The sequence below is a fragment of the Vanellus vanellus genome, assembly GCF_965231255.1.
Source record: "Vanellus vanellus genome assembly, chromosome: 1".
Classification (NCBI taxonomy): Eukaryota; Metazoa; Chordata; class Aves; order Charadriiformes; family Charadriidae; genus Vanellus; species Vanellus vanellus.
This window is the reverse complement of record NC_138905.1, coordinates 192,565,469-192,587,144: the sequence shown is the minus strand read 5'-3', so window position 1 is coordinate 192,587,144 and position 21,676 is coordinate 192,565,469. Positions and strand designations below refer to the sequence as shown.

Below are 21,676 nucleotides of genomic sequence, written 5' to 3'. Positions count from 1 at the left end.
AAGCTTGTATTGTTCAGCATGACTTAAACCTGGAAAAAGGGAAGCTTCGTGAGATGGGAGTTTGTTGAGGTTATTCAGCATCCAAGATAGTAAAGATGATGGACAACTAGGGAAGTTGCAGAAGAGTCTCACAATACACAGCAACTGGGCAATAAAAAGGCAGAAGAAATTCAATATGTGGCTAATTCTAAAATTAATTACATAAAAAAATAAATCCAATTTTACATATATGATAGTAGGCTCTGAACTGACTTTTACTGCTTGGGAATTGGACCTTTGGGCTACATAAAGATCTATGAAAAGGGTAGCTCAGTGCTCAGCTGCAGTCAAAGCAGCAAGTCACATTACTAGGAAAGGAACAGAGAATAAAATGGAAAACACCTTCAAGCCATTCTGTAAATCCACAGTGCATCTACAGCTCCAAAGCTATGTGTGGTTGTAGACCCCCTAGCTCGAAAAGCATGTAGCAGAATAAAGTGCAGAAGGGTAACAAGGATGAACAAAAGCATGGAATAATTTTCCTGTGAAGAACAACCGACTAGATTAGGAGTCCTCAGCTTGAAAGGAGAAAATAGAACAGAAGGAGGTTTTATAGAAATCTATAAAATCGTGAGTGGTCTGAAAATAGTGAACAAGAAGTGGTTATTGACTGTCTCTCCCTAGAGCAAACCTAGGGGTATCAAATGGAGTTAGCAGGTAGCAGGTTTGGGAGAGAACCCTTCCTGTAACACATATAGTAGTTCCACATGTAGCAGTGGAACTTCCTGCCACAGGATGCTGCAGATGATAAATGCGCTCAGAAAGCAACCGGTCAAATTCAAGAGAGGAAAACCATTTATGAAAGTGCCATCTATGGCACCTCAGACCTTCCTGAGCCACACAATCATTCATACAGCCTTTTGATATATTCTTATAAAGGCAGCTCAGGTGTCCAAGCTAGGCCACTGCAGTGCTTGCTACCAAGGCATGAAACTGCAGGCCTCAAGAACCTTCTGTACAGGATCCAACAGCTCATCTTTTTGCTGATACCAGCCACTGAAAGCACCAATGTGTTCCAATATTCTGGTTTCTTCAATAGTTAATGCATCCATAGTTTTACTCTGCTTCCAAAGCCCTTTGTGAGAAAGGACTGTCTTACCAAGACCAGGCCTGCTGCTCAGGATGATGAACCTGAAAATCACTCCTGAAAGACCTCAAGGCTCTCAGGATATAAACCCAGATGATTACAGATGTAATGGGACAGTTGTGTAGCTGGAGCTGCTGTGGCTGGATACACAGGAAAGGATGGCAGATGGTGGTGGGGTTTGTGCTCTGGGCAACTGAGTGGCATGAACGCATCCACATTTGCAAGGGAACAGAGGATGAGATGGTCAAGAGCTCACGGGTCAGGAGTAGCTAACAAAAGGGATATTGTGGGCATCTCCAACAACTCACTCAATCAAGACATGGAGAAAGATAAAGCCGCCTTTGAACAACTGGAAACTGGTTCAGAGCAGACTAGAACAGTTCCCATTTTCTGCAACTGGAAAAACCTGCTGACTGGAAAAACCTCCATCTTCATGCACAAGATCTTCACTTGCAAGGTCCACTGTCAGGCCTGCCAGGTGTCTGTGTCTAGTAGCAAAGTTTGGAGGATAAAGGTACTAATCACACTAGAGGAGGACTGAGTCAGGGATGCAATAAGCTGGATGTACACAGGTCCATGGGACTGGATGGGCTACATCTGACAGCACTGAAGGAACACACCAATATCTTCGTGAGACTGCTTTCTATCGATTTTGAAAGGCTGTGGTGGTTGGTGAAGTCCCAGATGACTGGAAGAAAGAAAACGTCGTACGCTACCTCAAGAAGGGCAAGAAGGACAATTTTGGGAACTACAGGCTGATTAGTCTAACCTCAACCCCCTGTAAGATTACCGAGAAAGCTTCCTCAAAGCCATTTCCAGGCACAAGGTGGACAAGAAGATGATTTGGAACAGCCAGCATGTATTTGTCAACAGCAAATCATGCCTGACTAACCTGATTGCCATCTTTGATCAGATGACTTCCTTGGTGGGTGGAGAAAGAACAGTGGATGTCATTTTGCTTGACTTCAGCAAGGCTTTCAGCATAGTTTCCCACAGTATCTTTACAGCTAAATCAAGGAAACGTGGACTACAGTGTGGGTGAATAACTGACTGAACTGTCAGGCTCGAAGGGTACTGGACAACAGTTTAAAGTCTAACAGGCAGCCAGTTAGAATGCCATGCAAGTGGCATTCTTCTGAAGTCAACTCTGGGGCCTGTGCTGTTAACTGCTTTTGTCTATGTCTTGCAAAAGGGGATGAAATGCAGCCTCAGCAAGTTTGTAGATGATTACCAACCAGGGGGAGTGACTGATACACTGAAAAGCAGGCCTGCCATTCACAGAGACCTTCACTAGCTGGAGGAAGGTGCCAACAAGAACCTCACAAACTTCAACAAAGACAAACGCAAGTCCTGCACCTCATGCGGACTAACCCTGTACCACAGCACAAGTTGGGTACCTACTGACTAGGGAGAAGGTCTGTAGAAAAGGATCTCGGGGTCGCAGTGAAGAGCAAGTTGAACATGAGTAAGCAGTGCACCCTTGTAGTGAGAAGGCCAGCAGCACACTGGGTGGTATAAGCAAGGCAGTTGCCATCAGGTTGATGGAAATAATTCTTCCTGCCTACTCAGCACTCTTCAAACCACATCCAGAGTGCTGCGTGCAGTTTTGGGGTCTCCACTATGAGGGAGATATTGACAAACTGGAGAGAGTTCAGAGGGGCTGGAGCTATTGAGATGGCCAGGGAACTAGAGTGTATGATGCGCAAGGAGAGGCTGCAAGAGCAACGGCAGTGTTCCACCATCTAATGGGGGATTATAGAGAAGACAGAGCCAGAAATTCTCAGAGGTACACAGCAAAACACAAGTAAAAGATCACAAGTTTGAACATACGAAATTCTGACTGCAGATTAGGAAGTAATTCTTCACCGTGACAGTGGTTAAGCATTGGCAGAGGTTGCCCAGAGACACTATGAAAATGCTGCCTTTGGGTATTTTCAAACCTGATTGGACAAGGTCCTGAACAACCTGATTTAACTTCAAAGCTCTGAGGTTTGAGCAGCTTTGTGCCTGCTTTCAGCAGACACTTTGGACTAGACGACCTCCAGAGGCCTCTTCCAACTCCTGATGTTTCTACGATTCTATAACTGCCATATAAATATATTTAAAACCCACAATGTTAAACCATAAAACCATAAAAACTAAACAAAGCCAAATCTACATCGCTTTGCATATACAATATAATGTTGACATGCAGACTCGTCCCGTGAGGGGAATAAAGCAATATGTAATAGATAACACCACACAGCGATGGAAATAAGAGGCACGCACTGTTATGAAGACCAACATACATGGAACAAACTGAGATGGGATTTAAGCATGCGGGATTACCAATATGTGTCACAGCTCCTATTTTATCATTCAGCTTTACTGGAGCAAATGATTTACAATAACACAGTGAGAAACAAAAGATCTGGTCTGCAGAGGCAAAGCTGAGTCCAACATAAAAGTATTTTTGCTATGTTTATTTTGTAATCATCTGACCGGCGCGCACTGCCAAGAGCTGGAGAACTTGTGTCACCGCATTCATTTTGAAGCCTAGTTAAAATAGTCAGTGAGTCTACAATACTTCACAAATGAAGACACAGAAGGTTAAGCACAACTGATTTTTCATCTCTATTTTATTTCACAGAAACAACGTGTCCTGGGGTGAGAAGGAGAGAAAGTTCAGGGTAAACCTGCAGCTCTCAAATGACATTGTTCATAATTTAACCAAAACAATACGATACCTAAGTAAATGCCATGAAACTTGTGCATATTCAACTCTCTGAAGAAATCAGCCCCTTCTTAAATAATGGGAAGAGAATTAATGAAGCCTACCTTCAGAGAAACACTCTTCAAAATCTGTCTTTCTTTACTATAGGCAAAAAGTTTTCAGTACAATATCATCTCTGTTTTTCCTGACAGTAGGACACTCAGTTATTCCAAAATTTGGTTACAAGCACCATGAATGTAAACAATTAAAACTTTAATTTCTAGTTAAGTATCAGTAAACAGAACAGAAATACTTGGAGACAGAATCAGTAGACACAGCATAAATTCAGAGTCCGTGGAAGCTCATTTGGCTTTCTTCCCATTAGGATTAAAGTGGTAAAACCTGGAGCTGTTTGCGGAGCTGCCGGTTAATGCTGCACATGAGCCTCATGATTGACACTTGAGTGATCCTGCGCTTGTTTGTAGACCTCCAGTACCAGTGCTTCCTGCTGTGTCTGGAGACGGCCCCCCGAGATGTGCTGAACTCCTTCTTGCAGAGGCAGAAAGCTTTTGTCAGGTGTCTGGATGTTGGCGAGATTCCAGGATCAGACAGACACATCAGCTCAAACCAGTTTTTGATTTCATGTTCAGATCAAATGATATCTATATTATTAAAATATTGTGAAGAGGCCTCAGGCCTCTTTTTTTTTTTTTTTTCTCTGTTCCAAATAATGAATGCTAACATTTTTAACAGATTTAAACCAAATTTGTCCTATTGGTTGTTGTATCTGGAAGTGGCTAGTGTTGATAAAATGTCTCTCCCACAAATATACAATGCTATTTCATCATTTATTTTTGTACTACCATGAATATGACAGAAAATGATTAATCATAAATTTAAACCTGTGGAGCCTGACAGTTCTAGGTATTGCTGCTCGTATGGCGAACTGTAGGCTGATCGAAAAAACTGCTGGTCTGACCTCACAGTGTTTTACAAGTATTTTGACAGGGGACAAACAATAACATGGAGCACAACTTTGGATAAATCGGGTCTGCTGCGTTCAGAAGGGGTTTGATCTAAAGGCCACGGAAGTCAGAGGAAAGACTGCGTGGACTCTGAAGGAGTATAGAGCAGGTAAACACATGCACACCATGAGAAATCCTTCATTGGTGCTATTTCTGGTCCCAGACATTTCCTGAGAGAACAGTTTACCCAAAACTGCAGTAAATCTAAACAGTTTGCAGGGCAGGAGGAGGCTGATAATCTCCTGTGCTTGAATAGATTTTTCCTATTTATACATCATGTTTAGCACAAAAGACAAGGTCTACCTCTGGTACATGCTATAGTAGCATCTCACAAAGAGGACACTTGGACTTCAGCCTGATGCCTCTTTCCTGGTGTGGGGAAGATGACAGCAAACTGAAAAAGCCTTAGGGAGTAGCATCCTGGCTCTTAACTATCCCTCTGGCCTCTTCTGGATTGGGGGTGCAGGTTTAATGGAATCCCCCCTCCTCGCCTATAAACCTGGATGTAATTTCCCCCAGGCTTTCTTCCCGAATTGTTTCTATAAACTATGCATTTACTCAAATGGGACAGGGAAGCTGTTCCATTTTTTGTAAATATTATTTAGGGTATGTATGTGCTTTTTAGTTCTTTTCTTTTCTTTTCTTTTCTTTTCTTTTCTTTTCTTTTCTTTTCTTTTCTTTTCTTTTCTTTTCTTTTCTTTTCTTTTCTTTTCTTTTCTTTTCTTTTCTTTTCTTTTCTTTTCTTTTCTTTTCTTTTTTCTTCTTTTTTTTTTTTTTCCAAAGCAGCAATTCTTCTGAGTAAAACTACCTGGTAATACAGCAAACACTTTTCTCCACAACTGTGTTTTTATTCCATCTACCACAATACCATCACAATAGGTCTTCAGCATCTGTACCTGAATATGGGTTACATACAGCATTACACATACACCTTTTAACATGGTCATTTTCTCACTGGGTAGATCAGAGATGCAATCAGTGCCACTTCTCTGCCAAAAATGTAACTTTTCAGGACAGGCTGGTGTAATCTGTGTATACAACTTAAATCCTGGTGAAGGTACTTAGTTGTTGTATTAACAGCTTTTTACTTTATTTTTTTTTTAAATACCAAATGAATTAGAGCAAATCAGGTTCTCAAGAACACGTATTTAAAAAAACACCACTTGAAAAGCCGTTAAAATTTGACTTGTTCTCCCTTTGGACAGAGGTATTTGAGAAGAAATGTGTTTTACTCAGAACGAAGTATGCTTGCACTGCAAATATAAAGAATAAGTTTCTGTATTATTTTAAACAGAAAAATACCAACCCCTTAAAAAATTTGGAGCTGCCATATATTTGGGACTAGCGGTGTAGCAATATGTAAAAACACTGGGTTGTCTTACTTGTTTTGGATTCCCAAAAGGTAAGCTCTGTATTGCCTGCATTAGAAGTAGCAAATATGGTTTACTTGGGTTTACCACTGTCTACATGAGCGGGTCAGACAACAGCCCAGATGGCACCCTTCCAACTGGAAAGGATGGGCTTTTTGCGGGGATGGGTTGAAAGTGTTCTGTAAGGTTTCCCTTTTGGCACTTTCCGCATCCTGGGCTGTCAAAGTAACAGATACAGCAGAGCTTCCTCTTCCCTGGGGAAGGAGTGAAGCTTCTTCCCACCTCAGCACTGCCAACTCTCAGAAGTTAGAAGGAACTCTGTGTGTCCTCACAGGAAATGTCTTGTCTGACTCTACTGGAGACACATTACTGGGACCTGCTGTGCCTAGTGCTGCCTTTGGAACTTGTGAAAGAGAATGACCCCTTTCTCTTCCCTTCTTTCCTCAGTTAAGGGAAATTTCTCAGAAAAGTTAAAGCAGTTTGGTGTCACAAATTACTCTTCAGTTTCTGCCACTGAAAACTGGATTATTATGTGCCTTTTCTGGCATTTCCTTCACCACCAGTCCAAGGATCAGTCATAGAAACAATCCACCTTGCACTGCCATGGACAAGCCTCTGATCATACCCTCCAGCACAAATGTACAGGGTGCAACCTCAGACTGCTTTACTGCACATAGTTTGGGGATGCCCATCTCTGAGGGATCTGAATGCTTTCTTCAAATATTTAGCATACTCTGCTGTATCACCTTCCCCTCAGCAAGGAACCTTCTGCAAGCTCAAGTCATCCACAAGTAGAACATGTTTGCCCTGGAAGGTGTAAGATAGAGAAACCTCAGATGTAAAATTCTTCTTCATTAGCTGGTGAAGCTGGGCAAATGCTACCACGATCATCCAGAGAACAAGGAGCTGCTCTCGAGGACTGTTGGGGCTGCCTGGGGAGAGATGCTGACGTGAATGAGCTGGAAGACCACTCAGAGAGGGAAGGCAGTGAGCCGTCAACTGACTCAAAGGTATTGCACATGGCTGATACAGGCCTTCCACTGGATGCTGCCTGTTTAGTCTTACCGATAATTTGCTTCTGTGGGGGAAGAGAGGCTTCCAAGTCATTGCAAAATCCATTAAGGGCAGTGTATGCAGAGACCACAGACAGGTCTGAGAAGGACAGCTTCATCCCTGTGTCTACATCAGTCTCCTGGGCACCCTCCAAGTCATCAATGTTAAGCCTGGGGCTGCATCTCCACATTTTTAACCTGGTTGCAGGTGACCCAATATTTAAAAACTGAAATGGTTCACTGAAATGAAAAGCCTCTGAGGCTGAGGAGGAGTTCACCGTGGGCAAGCAGAACAGAGACTTGCTTCGTTGAAATGACCATGAAATGCTGGAGGCACTGCTGGATCTACGTGTGAAGTCTCCTTGTTCACTGTGTCTCAAGTCCTGCTGGGAGAAACCAAGATGATGACCAAGGCCATTTGTGTGATGTAACTTGTTTTGACCCATTTCTTTTGGTTGTTCAGGGACAGGTCGGTGGCTCTGAGGAAGTACGGCTGGCAGAGTGGTGAAGTGGGAATCTGTTGACACAGATGGATATGGTTGTTTGTTCTGCTTTGCAGACTTCCTACACCAACCACGTGCTTGCTGCAGCCAGGAGAGGGAGAAAGGAAGATCATATTAATACAGAATTGGCAGTCTTACAACCATAAGTCTCCATTGCTGAGTTGTTACTGCAAATAATTACGAAGCAGACTTCATTCAGTATGCTTGCAGCAAATGTTTCACTTCAATAACAAAGAGAAAGCACCCTGCCAAAATCCCAAATATTTACATAAGGAGCCTTGAAGACAACAAGAATAAATGGTAGAGGAGTCCTGCCTTCCGGGCTGAATTACACTAGCTTGAAATTCTCACTTACTATTGACTTGTTCAGATTCATTCATATTCTGTCTTCCAACATTACTGCCTTAGTGGACAGCTAAAGAACAAAAATGAAGAAATGGGAGATGTACGTTACCATCATTATTATTTCTCATTTCTTCCTTACTGTGGTGCAGATGGTTTTATTTTTTCATCTGAAACATCAAAAAGCCTTTAGCAAGCAACCTCATTCTCTCTTGTCTCTATGGGAATTTACTACTTCTTTCAACTCTTTCACATTTTCTCTTTCACATCTGGTTAGTTGAACAGTGCACCCCAGAACCCTCTTGCTCTTTCATCTAGCTCCTAATGACTTTTAAGGACAGCTTTGGACACCTAATTTGCTTGTAGACACCTAGACTGAAGATGTAACCTGATGGTTAGCATCTGAGTCTGGACCTGAATCTCATCCCTCGGGCAGGATTCAGTTGTCTACCTGCCAGATACTTGAGCATTTGCACAGGGACAGCAGCTGTGACAAATGGGGAGCCAATGTCCTGAAGAAGCTGCTGGAGGCCAGGTGGCCTTCCTATGGGATTGGATGCTGACACGTGGGTAACTGAACTGAGTCCATAGTGTTTGAGCAATCATAAGGTTTTTTATCACGCCACTTATCTCAGTAAGGCTTTTAGAAGTTCACATTTTAAAAAGTTTCATTTAAATTTTTCTTACTGAAATTTCTCACATAATACAAAATGGTATATTTCTGTCCCAAAAGGGACAGTGGGACAAAGTGCGAGATCATACCCTTGAGTATTAATGTTAATCTCAGCTATGGGACTTTCCAGTTGGAAACAACAGAGGAGAAAGTGCTAGGTATCTTGGTCACTATGTGCTATTAAAGTGATAAGGCTGCAACAAATGTGATTCTGGGCAGTCTCAAGTGAGTTAAAAAAGTATTAATGCGCTGTGTACAACACCGCTACGGCCTCATCCAGAATGCTGCACATAAATCATGCCTATGTGAAAAAGAATAAAGACAAACTGAAAAAGATGCAGCCCTAAGGTAAAAAAAAACAAACAACAAAACAACAAAAAAAACCCAAACCCCAAAGATGAACTATCCATTAAAAACCTGAACCAGAAACTAATAAAATGTTTCTAATCACAACAGAAGATGGAGCTTGATCATTTCACTAAAGACATCATATGACTTGATAGAAAGGAATGAGACCTGGCAACCAAGGAGGTCCTTTGTATCTACTGTCTCTAAAACAACGCCATACATTGCTGCTTCTAACATCTTTCTAGTGCACATCACATTGTCTTAGTGACCCAGATCTGTCATAACCATCTTTCGTTTTTTATTGCAGCAATTTTAAAGGCAAAAAAGGTTTTTCACATCTGCAAAAAATGTTTTGGTCATTCGTGATTGTCTAGTTAGAGGTGATTTATAGGACAGACAAACTATGGGACTTCACTTAGGCATTGTAGATGAATATCTATATAGACACCAATGCATATGTAATGAGGTATGTTAATTCACAACCTATTTCTGTATAATATAATAAGCTGTTTTCCTTAATTCCATAAAGAATTAAATGAATTAATGGGTAAATTAACCACAGTAGTATAGCAGTTTCATTAACTGATAAGAAATTGAGTACAAAAGAGTCAAATGAAATAAGTCAACTTGTCAACAAAACATTAAACAGAAATCACTTTAGATCTCTACAGGCAACATTACTTTATTTATGCAATAGGTGAGCTAATTTGTTTAAAAGATTACTCAGCAAGAGAAAAGGCTTGTGTCTGTGAAGAAAATACCAGCTGTTTCTTAACTGAAGACATTTCTGGATAACCCAGCAAAACCAATATGACATGCTGAAAGTACACAACCAAATCACCTCATTCTTTTGATGAGTTTTTTCAAGAAAACTCCTCATTATAGTGCTCTTTGAACTAACCAAAGGTACTACTTTTTTCTGTTTCATAGCTCTGATATCAGATACACTGTATGGACGCAACCACCACGCTTGCTGAAACAATAGAATCACCTCCAGAACACTTCCCTGACCTCTGAGAGATGACGGTGGATTGACTGACCATGGCTAGTTTTTATGCTATATTCTTGAGTTTTCATAGACTTGGTTGATAATTTGACAGATCAAGCATCCAAAGAAATCAAGGTTCCAAGCAAGTGCAGTCTTCTTTTTTGTAAAAAGGTAAGGGGGCCCTTGGGACCACAGACACTGGTAACAACTTGGACAAAACTTTACCCAAAACCACAAGGCTTCTGGTGACAGATCTGACACTTGCACTGGGGAGAGTTCTGTGGGCTGTACGAAAGCCTTGCCTTTATCTTGTGCAGACCGTACCATCTGTCTATATGTATATAAGACAGAGCCTAGAGACATCACATGTAGGATTTAGTTGTCTAATTAACACAGCCAATAGAGCCTGGAGAGCAATTCAGTTTTCCCTAAAGACAAATTCCTGTGTCTGGTTAGCCAAGTTGCTGACTAGGTCCTTGGGCTGTACTGAGTACATACGCATTGGCTACAGTGAGAACACAGAGTGCGGCTCACACAAAAATACCTGCAGTTTTAGGTGTCTCCAACCTGGAGCTGAACCAAATCCTCACAGAGATAACTCATAGAATCATAGAATTGTCTAGGTTGGAAGAGACCCTTGGGATCATTGAGTCCAACCATCTACCCTACTCTACAAAGTTCTCCCCTACACCATATCCTCCAACACCACATCTAAATGTCTCTTAAACACATCCAGGGATGGTGACTCAGTCACCTCCCTGGGCAGTCTATTCCAATGTCCGACCACTCTTTCTGTGAAAAATTCTTTCCTAATGTTCAGTCTAAATCTACCCTGTTGGAGCTTGAAGCCATTCCCTCTTGTTCTGTCATTAATTACCTGTGAGAAGAAACCAGCACCAACCTCTCCACAGTGTCCTTTCAAATAGTTGTAGAGAGTGATGAGGTCTCCCCTCAAACTAAACAGTCCCAGCTCCTTCAACCACTCTTCATATGATTTGTCTGCTAGGCCCTTCACCAGCTTCATTGCCCTCCTCTGCACTCGCTCCAGCACCTCGATATCTCTCTTGTATTGAGGTGCCCAAAAATGGACACAATACTCGAGGTGTGGCCTCACCAGTGCTGAGTACAGGGGCACAATCACCTCTCTATTTCTGCTGGCCACGCTATTTCTAATACAAGCCAGGATGCCATTGGCTTTCTTGGCCACCTGGGCACACTGCCGGCTCATATTCAGCTGCTTGTTAATTAGAACCTCCAGGTCTCTTTCTGCCAGGCAGCTTTCCAGCCACACCTCCCCAAGCCTGTAGCACTGCATGGGGTTATTGTGGCCCAAGTGCAGGACCTGGCACTTGCCCTTGTTGAAACTCATACCATTGATGTTGGCCCAATGATCCAATCTATCTAAGTCTCTCTGTAGAGCTTCCCTATCCTCCTAGGAATCAACACTCCTGCTTAACTTGGTGTCATCTGTGAACTTGCTGATGATACACCCTATGTCCTTATCAAGATCATCAATAAAGACGTTAAACAGAAATGGTCCCAACACTGAGCCCTGAGGCACACCACTTGTAACTGGCCACCAGCTGGATTTAAATCCATTGAGCACCACTCTTTGGGACCTTCCAGTCAGCCAGTGCTTGATCCAGCGGATCGTATGCTCATCCAGGCCGTGCAAAGCCAGTTTTTCCACAAGGATTGTATGGGGCACAGTATCGAATGTTTTTTTCGAAACTCCAGGTATACAATATCAACAGCCTTTCCCTTGTCCAATATTCTGGTTATCTTGTCATAGAAGGAGATCAGGTTTGTCTGGCAGGACCTGCCTTCCATAAACCCATGCTGACTAGGCCTGATCCCCTGGTTGCCCATTATGTGGGTTTTGATGGCACTCAAGATGACCTGTTCCATGACCTTCCCTGGTATCGAGGTTAGACTGACTCCCATGTCTTCATTTTGCTTTGGTGTATAGAGGAGATATTATGCACACTAGTGCAATATTACCACCATTTAGATGGTGGTAATATTTTGTTATTCTTATTTATTGATGTAATTTTTGAAGTGTTCCAAATAAAACATAACTTAATTTGATCTCTCGGGTCACCATTAGTGAGAGATACTGTGGCTTATTCAGTTGTCTAATTCTATTTGTATGTAATTTGTATGTAATTGTTTTATCCTGCCTTGCCTGCAAGCACACGCACGGGCTACTCCGTATCAGGGATTTCAGTGCCTGGGAATGTTCCGAGGCACATTTAATTTACTAATACAGGTAAAGTCTTACGCATTTTGGAAATAAAGCACAGATACAAAAATAGCTGGTTTGATTTTGAGCTTTTTCTAATATTTACAAACACTCCAGTTTAAATCAGCTTGTGTTAGTTTTGGATTGTAGATATGCAACACAACGATTACAGGTGCAACCACATTGCCAGTAGTCAAAAGGATGCTTACCCGAGGCATCACCTACGAGGGAGTGGAGCAAAGTTTAACACCAGGATAAATGGATGAGGTGAGATGAAACAGCCCTGCAAGAAACCCCAAGGGTTCTCATGTAGGAACTTTCTAACCAATATGCAGATAAAAAGTAGAGACTCAAAGGAAAGGGGAATTGCACTTGTAAGTGGGAGCACTTGTAAAGGGCAACCTGCCCCGTGCAGCCAAATAGCTTTAAGTTCCTCACCTAACTGGGACATACTTACACTAAAGAGGAAAATCTACTTTAGGTAAGTTATTAGTTTTAGTGTTCTGTCATTTTTTTTCTAGCTCTTTTAATGCTATGGACAGATAAGAGCATTTCATTTTATACAAGGTATTTGCTGTTATTCCAGCTACTGGGTCATAGTTCCGGATCAAGCTCAGTTGTTCTGGCAGGAGGTAATGGTAGATCAGAGAGAAGAAGGGGACAAATAAAACCTGTCCCTAGGACGGCTGCCTGCAGGGCAGGCCAAGAGACATCACTAACTCAGTTTATTTCTGAACAGCTCTGTTTACAGGAAGAATTGTTTACCTTGATCCTTTTTTGTTTAGATGTGTTACGATTTACAGACTCACAGACTCACAGAATTTTCAGAGTTGGAAGGGACCTCTAGAGATCATCTAGTCCAACTCCCCTGCTAAAGCAGGACTGCCCAGAGCACATTACTCAGGACTGCATCCAGGTGGGTCTTGAAAATCTCCAGAGAAGGGGACTCCACAACCTTCCTGGGCAGCCTGTGCCAGTGCTCTGTCACCCTCACCGTAAAGAAGTGTTTCTGTGTATTTGAACGGAACTTCCTGTGTTCTAACTTGTGCCCATTGCCCCTCATCCTGTCACTTGGAACCATTGAAAAGAGCCTGGCTCCATCCTCCTTCAAGCCACCCTTTAGATACTTGTATGCCATAATAAGGTCTCCCCTCGCCTCCCCTTTAGAAGACTGATTTTCCAGTGCTGCTCTTCATGATATGGGCAGGAGGGGGAAATAACAGGGGGAGATTTTTTTAATACTTCCATCTCAAAGCAACATAACTGAAAACTTCCCTGACTGTGAGAACACTGGACTGCAGAATTGTACTACAGGTAGAGTGTCAGAAGCTGCATCTCATGAAATACTAGTGAATAAAGATTACAGGTTAATCCTATATTGTAGAGAACTGGATTATGTGGACTAATAAGACTTTTCTACATCTACATTTTGTAGCTTGTCAGAGATCACAGAGAGGATTTGATGATTTAGTCGGGATTAAAACTCAGGCAAAACGAGCTCCCAGTCCTGTGCCAAGGCCGTTGCCTGTGCTCCCTCGTACCAGCCTGGCACGGCACAGGGAGAGCTGTGTGCAGCCTGTGTGTTCCCGCAATCCCTCCTCTTGTTTTTAACCCCCCAGAGCCCAACAGTCCCACAAAGTTCAAAGTGGATTTCCACGTGTGACTGCTCTCGGGAGAAACCATGGCAGGCAAGCGGGAGATGCTGATCTTCCACCGCCTTTTCGGCTGGAAACAGTCAGACCTATTTTTGTGCTTTGAGGCCTACGCGATGCACGTGCAGCTACACATTTCAGCAGAACAGCCTTCTCCCTCCTCCCCAGTTCTTCCCTCGGCTTTGGAAGCTGTTGGATCTGCTATAGTTTTTCTGGAGTCTTTTCTTGTTTAAGTCCCCATCTTTAGCCTTCTCACAGCTTGCTTTCTGCGTTGCCTGATACCCGGCTGCTGCCCGGCAGAGGCCTGCCTGGTACAGCCGTGCTGCCTGCGTCAGGCACAAGCACAGCAGAGCTGCTGGAGAGGGGGGGGTGTCAGTCATCTGAGAGGACAAAGACGCGATCCAAACCGACACATTGATTTTGACTGAAATTCCAAATACAGGGAGAGCGGAGCTGTTGGACCTCACCGTAAAGGCACGACAAAACCAGCCATTGACTAAACAGATTAGCTCTCTAGCAGAACAGATTTTTTCATCTGGTGCTAATCTGCTGCTCATTTATAATCTCTGCACAAATCTTTGTGAAGCCTGGAGGGATTTAGACTCTTTGTTTATTACAATGGGCCGCAGAAGAATTTCATGACAAATATCCGGGAACACCATAAACAACTTGGGGCGAACCTCACAGAAATGCATGTTCGACTTCGCTTGGGCTGCCTACACCTGGCACAAAAAATCCATAAGTGCTCCTGCAATCTATTTTAAGTTATCTGCTTTTTAAGAATGCGGAGAGTGATCTCGTTATGCATTATCTGTATTAAGTGCTGCCAGCAGGGCTCTGTTGAGGTCAGAACCCAGCCAAAGAGCCAGCACATCAATGACATCACCACCTCGAGCCCAGATTTCGCCCACCTTACTCAACAGGAGTGTGATGGTGTTTTTATTTAATTCTACTAAAACCAGTGGGATTGATCCAGAAATAATAATAAAAAAGAATCAACTTGAGAAAAAAGTGGCAGAGATTAGTCCTCAGTATCACCATATTAAGTCTTACCTGAAAGGCAAAATGTCTTCAGAAGGGCAGAATATTAATAGGCAAAATATAGAAATTAAATTTAAAATTGAGTTGAGTATATTTGAAAAGTGTTTGTTGTTGTAGTTTAGGCCAAATCCACTACTGGGGACCTGAGGGACCCCAGATGGGACTGACAGATGCTCCCCTCTACCCCTCTTCAAAGAGAGAGGCAGAGGAGGAAAAAGAGACTTATGAGTTTAGAAGGAACTAAACTACTTTAATGAAATATTAATAATAAAATAAAAAGAAGAAATAATGAAAAATAAATACAAAACCGTATCAAGCTCCCGAGATGACAATCATGACACCGGCTGGCACTGGGGCAGTCCCAGACTGGACTCAGTGACGGACGGGAACTGGATTCCGGATCTGGATTCAGGATCGGGATCACAGGCAGACAAACAGAGTCCTCCTCAGACGTCGGCGATTGAAGGAAGACAGGCTGACCCTTTGATCCTTCAGCTTGTATACTGAGCATGAGGCAGATGGGATGGAATCCCCTGTTGGTCAGTTTTGGGTCACCTGTCCTGTCCGCTCCTCCCTGCAGGTGGGACCCCACTATGCTTTCCTGCTTCCAACCGTCCAACAGGGCAAACAACAAAGTTGCTTGGCCTTGGGTGGTATAGCAATAAGTGTAAGCAAGAGCCTCTCTGCATACCATGCCTGGGCATCAGCTATAAACAATTGGTCTTATCACTCTGAGAGAGTGAAACACTACCTGCACAATATAAACTTTTTTAGCATAGATCGTTTGCATGGCATTTCATCAGGGTCTACAATAACTTGCCCATCACTATAAATCACCTCAGATGAGCCCGCATCTCGCTGGGGTGCCTGTCCAGAGAGCTGCAGGAGTTGGCCAGGTTTCCCAATTGCCTAGCTTCTCTGCCATCTAAATCTATGGTATCTGCCCCACTATCCCAGCATCGGAGCAACCAGGAGATAAGTGTTTCACCTTCATGACGACTAAAGTCCTTCCTAATATTTCTCAGATCTTTCATAGAGAAGGATTTAACAACTACCTCTACATCTGACTCCTCCTGTGGTGAGGCTGCCTGAGAATGGCAGTTAATTTCAGTAGTTAGAAGAGGCCCAGCTAAGAAGCAAAGTTACTGAACAAAATTGGTTCTGTTTTACCTCAAACCAGGACATTTGTAAAACTAGAACAGGTGAGTGTCTTGTAACGTTAAACATATTCACTCTCAAGAATTTTTGCTAAATGTACATAGTCACCAGAGATCTTACTATGCCATGAAAGATAACTGTACTAACAGGCAAGACAAAGTACCTTGGGATGAAGAAAAAAAATCACTTCCTATTTGAGTTAGTGACTGATGCAGCTGTGTCCCCACCATACCCAACCATTAGCACTAAGAAGAATCAAACACCTAAGGAGCTAAAAGGAAAGGAAAAAGAGAGTGGAAGATTTTTAAAAACAGAAGGCTGGTATTAGATTTACAGATTAATTAAATCAGCTTAAGGCACCTCCCTTGACTAAGTAAATTTTTAATCCAAAAGACTCTCATTTTCAGCACTTTCAACAGAAAGTAAAAGTAATTTTTGTAGATGTGCCCTTTATACATCCTTGCTTGTCTTTCCTGCTTTTCTTGTCTTTCTTCCTCGTTGTGTTCAGATCTGCGCTATTAATTCAAGCAAGCTCAAAGCTCTTTTCTCACCTCCATTTTCCGTCTTGCAGACCAAACTGTTCTCTGCAAAAGTGCCCTTTCTTTGCCTGTTTTTGTCTTTCCTTTTTCCCTTCTCCGCTTCCTTGCTCCCCGGTCTCTCTTGTACTTAACTGTAATGACTCAAGACTGCAGTAGTGGGACTGCACTTTCTGTCCTTTATTTCCCAGTGCTTGATGCTTTTGAGTAACAGGGATGAGATGATTTAAGTGAATTTAAGACTACAAGGGTACAGTATATGACCCAGTCTGACCTTGTGTTCATCATTTTACAAATCGTTGAGCCATGTCTTTACTCAGCCTGCTGACACTTTAGGCAGACGAAAGCATTTCAGTTTTCAGGAAACTAAATTGCTCTATGCTTCAGGCAGGAGCATGAGACAGAGGTGCCAAAAAGCCCAAGGCCCCTAAAATGGTAGCAGATAGCCTAATGCTCCTAGACTATTTACGTGTTCTATCAAGATCATATGAATGCTGGATGACCATCAAGACACCCAAACTGGAAACTCGGGGAAGGAGAAGGAACGCTACTTTGCCTTGGAGAGATGAAAGGCAGACTCAGGTGAGGTCTGGCAGGGTTTGGTGGGTCAGCTGAAGCAAGCGCAACCATGACCACACCAATCTGTGTCCTAAACCTCTCAACAGAAACAGAAGCGGACCCTGAGCCTCTGAGATTTGCCTTTCCTTGGCCAAGATAAGCTTGAGAGGCAAACCATTCCTCGGGCTGCGGAGGAGAGTAAAATGTTTCCCTTGGTCTCAGCTGGGGCTGGGAGAGGAAAAGGAAAAGCTTTGTCCTAATCTCAGATCTTGTAATTCTTTTGACCTCAGCAGCTCAGTAATACCCACCCCTGCTGCCTACATATCTAAGACAGGGTATTTTCCGCGTTTCCTGAGGCATTTCACTGAGCTTCGGTTATGGCCAGTCTCCAGCACTCCGTAAGAAGGCACTGTCTCTGCTCCCTCCTCTCAGCCTGAAACACATTAGGTCAGTTGTGCATCATGGAAAAATCTCTTTGATTTCTGTGTTCAGCTAGCTTGAGTGTGAGGTTAGACTGCAACCGTACTTTTCATGCAGTAATGTACATGTTTTAAGCAAGCTAAGGGAAACAAAGGCACTTTTGTTCTTGTGGTCCCAGACAAAGGGAATGAAGAGATGAGTTCACGACTCCCACAGACACCTGTATATACTACACTGCATAAACAAAGAGGATTTCAGCTATAAGCTTTCGATTCTTTTTTCTGTATAACATATTTGCCGATGCCCGTGTAGGCATGTAACCTTCATGCTGCTTCCCATCTTCAGGCATTTTGCACTGCAAATGCCTAGCACAGAATGCCTTTGTGCATGCAGCTGGCAGACATCTGCACCCCCAGATTGACTTCTGGCAGCTCCAAGGATGTATTCAACGTACTGTTCTGGTACATAAATGACTGCAGCTGACGTCATGAAACCGTTAGGGGATGACTACAGCCTGACCATAGATCTAGAGTACTCATTTTGTACACCAAGTGATGGAGAAATCTCCAAGGTAGCAGAGACCTGAGCTTGCAGGTAGCACACCAGCAGGGTAATGAGACTTAATGGTTGGGTCCACAGTCAATCTTTTCTCAGAAGCAAGGCTTCAGGCAATAAACCATGCTTCCTAAATATGACTATGCTGCTTCTGAACTCAAGATTACAGTTGCCCGGAATAGGCAAGAAGAACATTGGCCAATTACCTCAGCACACAGTCTCAAAAATCCGTCTAACTAAAAGCTGTGATCAGTTAACATTTGCATTATTATTTCAGAGATGCTCTGTAAAACAAGACTAAGCAGAAAATAGCCACCCTATAAACAGTACAGGGTCATTAGCACAATAATTGCCTTAAGAGCCTTACAATGCCAGATCTCCCTACCTTGTTTCAGGCAGGATTAGCAAAGACTCATCGCAAACCACAGGTTTCTTGGGATTTTTATTTATCTTGGCTTTCTGGTAATGTCTGCTTCTTTCTTGGTCCTAGAGATGGTGGAGGGGAAGGGATTTCAGCAAGCAATTGTTATTACAGGGTGAATCAGGTGCCTGAACATAGGTGTTTGGTCCATTTTGGCATTTCCTAAGGTGCCTGCCCAGCATGCCAGGAGGGCACAGCACTCCTGTAAGTCCTGAGTCTAATCTGCCAGAAGATCTCCTCAGGGTGTTTCAGGTACCCTTTGGCATGTAAAATGGCAGTAGATCTTATGCTTAAGTGCTGTGTCACTACCTGGCTGAGATATTCATTTGCTGTCGCCCACCTTCCTCCCAAGTATGTGTGCATGTTCCCCCTCAAGCAGAGCAGCTAGGAAATTCTGCCAAAATGCTATTTTTACGTAACTTTCTACCCTATCCGAAGACAGTCTTGTAATTTAAAGAAGCCATCCGCGTTTTCTTCTCTTTGCTTCCCAAACATGCATGGCCAAGCCAGCCCAGCAGTTATTAACCTTACCTTCTTCCCACGTTGCACTGCCAGCCATGCAAGTTCATTAGCACTTCAGCCGTCTCTGTGTGGATTATGCCCAGAGGCAGCCAGGAATTTGGACAAGACCCATAAAACTGGCAGTATATTCAGTATACCACTATATGGTATATTCTTAGCTACATCATTTACATATTCTCGCCACTGCTCTGACAAGAGCTCCCCAGAGCTCCTGCTTCTGGGCTTAGCACTGGTTGAGCACTGTGGGTGTCTTCCCACAGGATGCAAACACGCTCTTAAGCCTCGCTCACGCTAAAGCCAACTGAAGTTTACCCTTTGCCTCAGCTGGTAAATAGCTGCAGCCTTGGAGCTAACTTGCCAATGTGGAAGAGCTACTGTGAGAACATAATTTTGAAGGGCTTCCTTGCAAATGAAGGAATAGTTTCCGTGGTATTAAACAGACTTATCCTGCCCATTAATAACTTTATTTTCTCTTGCACTGACTTTATCTAAGCCCCTTGGTAATTGCATTTGCAAGATGGGTTAAGAACATGGATCAATCTGGCTGGCGAGTATCCAAGTCCCTGTAAGCACACCAAGGAAAACACATAGGTCACATCTTGTTAGTCTAATCATGGAGATATATTCAAACTTCAAACATTAAACACTGCCTGTAATTTAACAGGGATGTTAATCTACCCTTTTGGGTATAACTGGTAATTTTAATCTGTAAAAAGGTGCAGTGTGCATATGAAGTGAAGAAAAATATTCTGATGGTTACTAAATACCAACTGATGTGCAAGCAGCAAAACACTAGGAGGTCATTGTTTGGGTTCATATAACGAAGTGAGAGGTATTACCAATACTGTGGTATTGATAATATTGTTAATAGCAGTACTCGTTGAGAAGTGAAAATATAGTCCTGTTACTTTAAAAGGTAGACACTATAATTGTTTTGAACTCAGAATGAGTTAAAAGAATATAAGGAGTCCATGGATCACCAAATCCAGTGTTTCTCATAACCCATGCTCCATCATATAATCCCTTTTTCTTAACTGACCATCCTGTCTTGAATTAGGGTATTAACTTGTTTGCACCTGCTGGGTGGCTGTTATGTAGTGGCCATCAATACGTACAACTGCCAGCTTAAATCTATTTATTGATAGGTTTTGTTCCTGTGCCAGAAGAGTCATTTAGTGAAACAGCCTTTTCCTGTTCCTGCCATTTACCTTCTGGTATCTTTCCTGAGCGCTGTCAGAGCCCCCTTCAGATTTACTTTGGTCAGGCTCAGATGACCCTACTCTTCCAGGTTCCCTTTGTAAGACAGTGTCTCCATTCCTCTGCACGAGGTGGGAGCCTTTCCCCGTACCCACACCTCTCTGAAGTCACCTTTCTGGAGCCCAGGGCTGAAGACAGGTGAAGCTCAGGGGACCTTGTGTGATGGCACAAGCACTTCCCGCACACCTTAGGGGACACTAACTCTGGTACACACCAGAGACTGCACTGTTCTTTTCATGGCCGTGTTGCACTGGTGGCTTGTAGTCATCTGAGTACAAACAGGACATTTTCCTGTTGGTTTAGTTATAGAGCTCCACTTCTGATTGTACAGACTTGTTTAAAACCTGTATACTTAGCCTTCATGACTTTACAATTGCCTAAGTTAGATCCAAAGTCTCTGTTTTCCCCCCATTTTGCATATATTAAACTTCTTTTGCTTCACCACACTTCCAATGTGATAATTTCCATTTCTGTAACTTCATTCCCGTTTGCCATTTTGCCCTCCTGTTCAGCATCATCATCCCCACTGAACACAAATGAAAATTAATTGCACTTGGAGGCCACGCTTAGCAAGCTTTCGCTCTTCTTTTTTGGTGCATACAGCTAAAATATTACTCTGACTTTCTTTGTGCGGTTTACCTGTTCAGCAAGTCTCGCTTTACCTCTGTACTACCTGGCACCTGTAATTTCTGAAAATTTGCTGTTTTGAAATCAAAAACCTTGTTTAGAAGCCCTATTTTTTTTTTTTAACCTTTCCTTCAATTTACTTAAACCCACTGTAAGATCCCATAAACCAGTTATATGACATAGCAGAAACCTCCTGAAAAAGAACAGGGGAAAGGGGACGTAGGTGAGTGTGGCCGCTGTGTTAAAGTTCCGTGATGGCTCTTGTAAGCTTAAGTTATCTCAGGCGAACACAGCCAAGTGCAAGTAGTAACCCTGGCAAATTGGTGACTACCTTGGCAGATGGGCAGGGAAGCTGAATTGCCCCCTGAGCCCTACAAGTGTGCTGTTCAGCTCCAGCATGGGGTGTCTCTGTGGGCAGCATCTGCAAAGCGTCATCGAAAGGTTTCACCACCACCTGGATGTGACTCACCAGAGCACAGATGCCCTCCCCGTTCCTGGATTTTCAGTCCCAGGCGCTACAAACACAGGGGGACTGTGCTGCGGGGGGGGTGGGAGGGTGGGGTGGGGA

General features: G+C 43.1%; 1 protein-coding gene across 1 annotated transcript in view; it reads right to left on the bottom strand.

The window, feature by feature from the left end:
- Positions 1-7,045: 7,045 nt before the first annotated feature.
- FAM124A (family with sequence similarity 124 member A) overlaps positions 7,046-21,676 on the bottom strand; it is a gene marked incomplete at both ends in the record, with an annotated part of 46,972 nt that continues 32,341 nt past the window's right edge. Inside the window, one exon of the mRNA XM_082498273.1 lies at positions 7,046-7,849. Coding sequence (XP_082354399.1) covers positions 7,046-7,849 — 804 coding nt within the window. The remainder of the gene's footprint in view (positions 7,850-21,676) is intronic.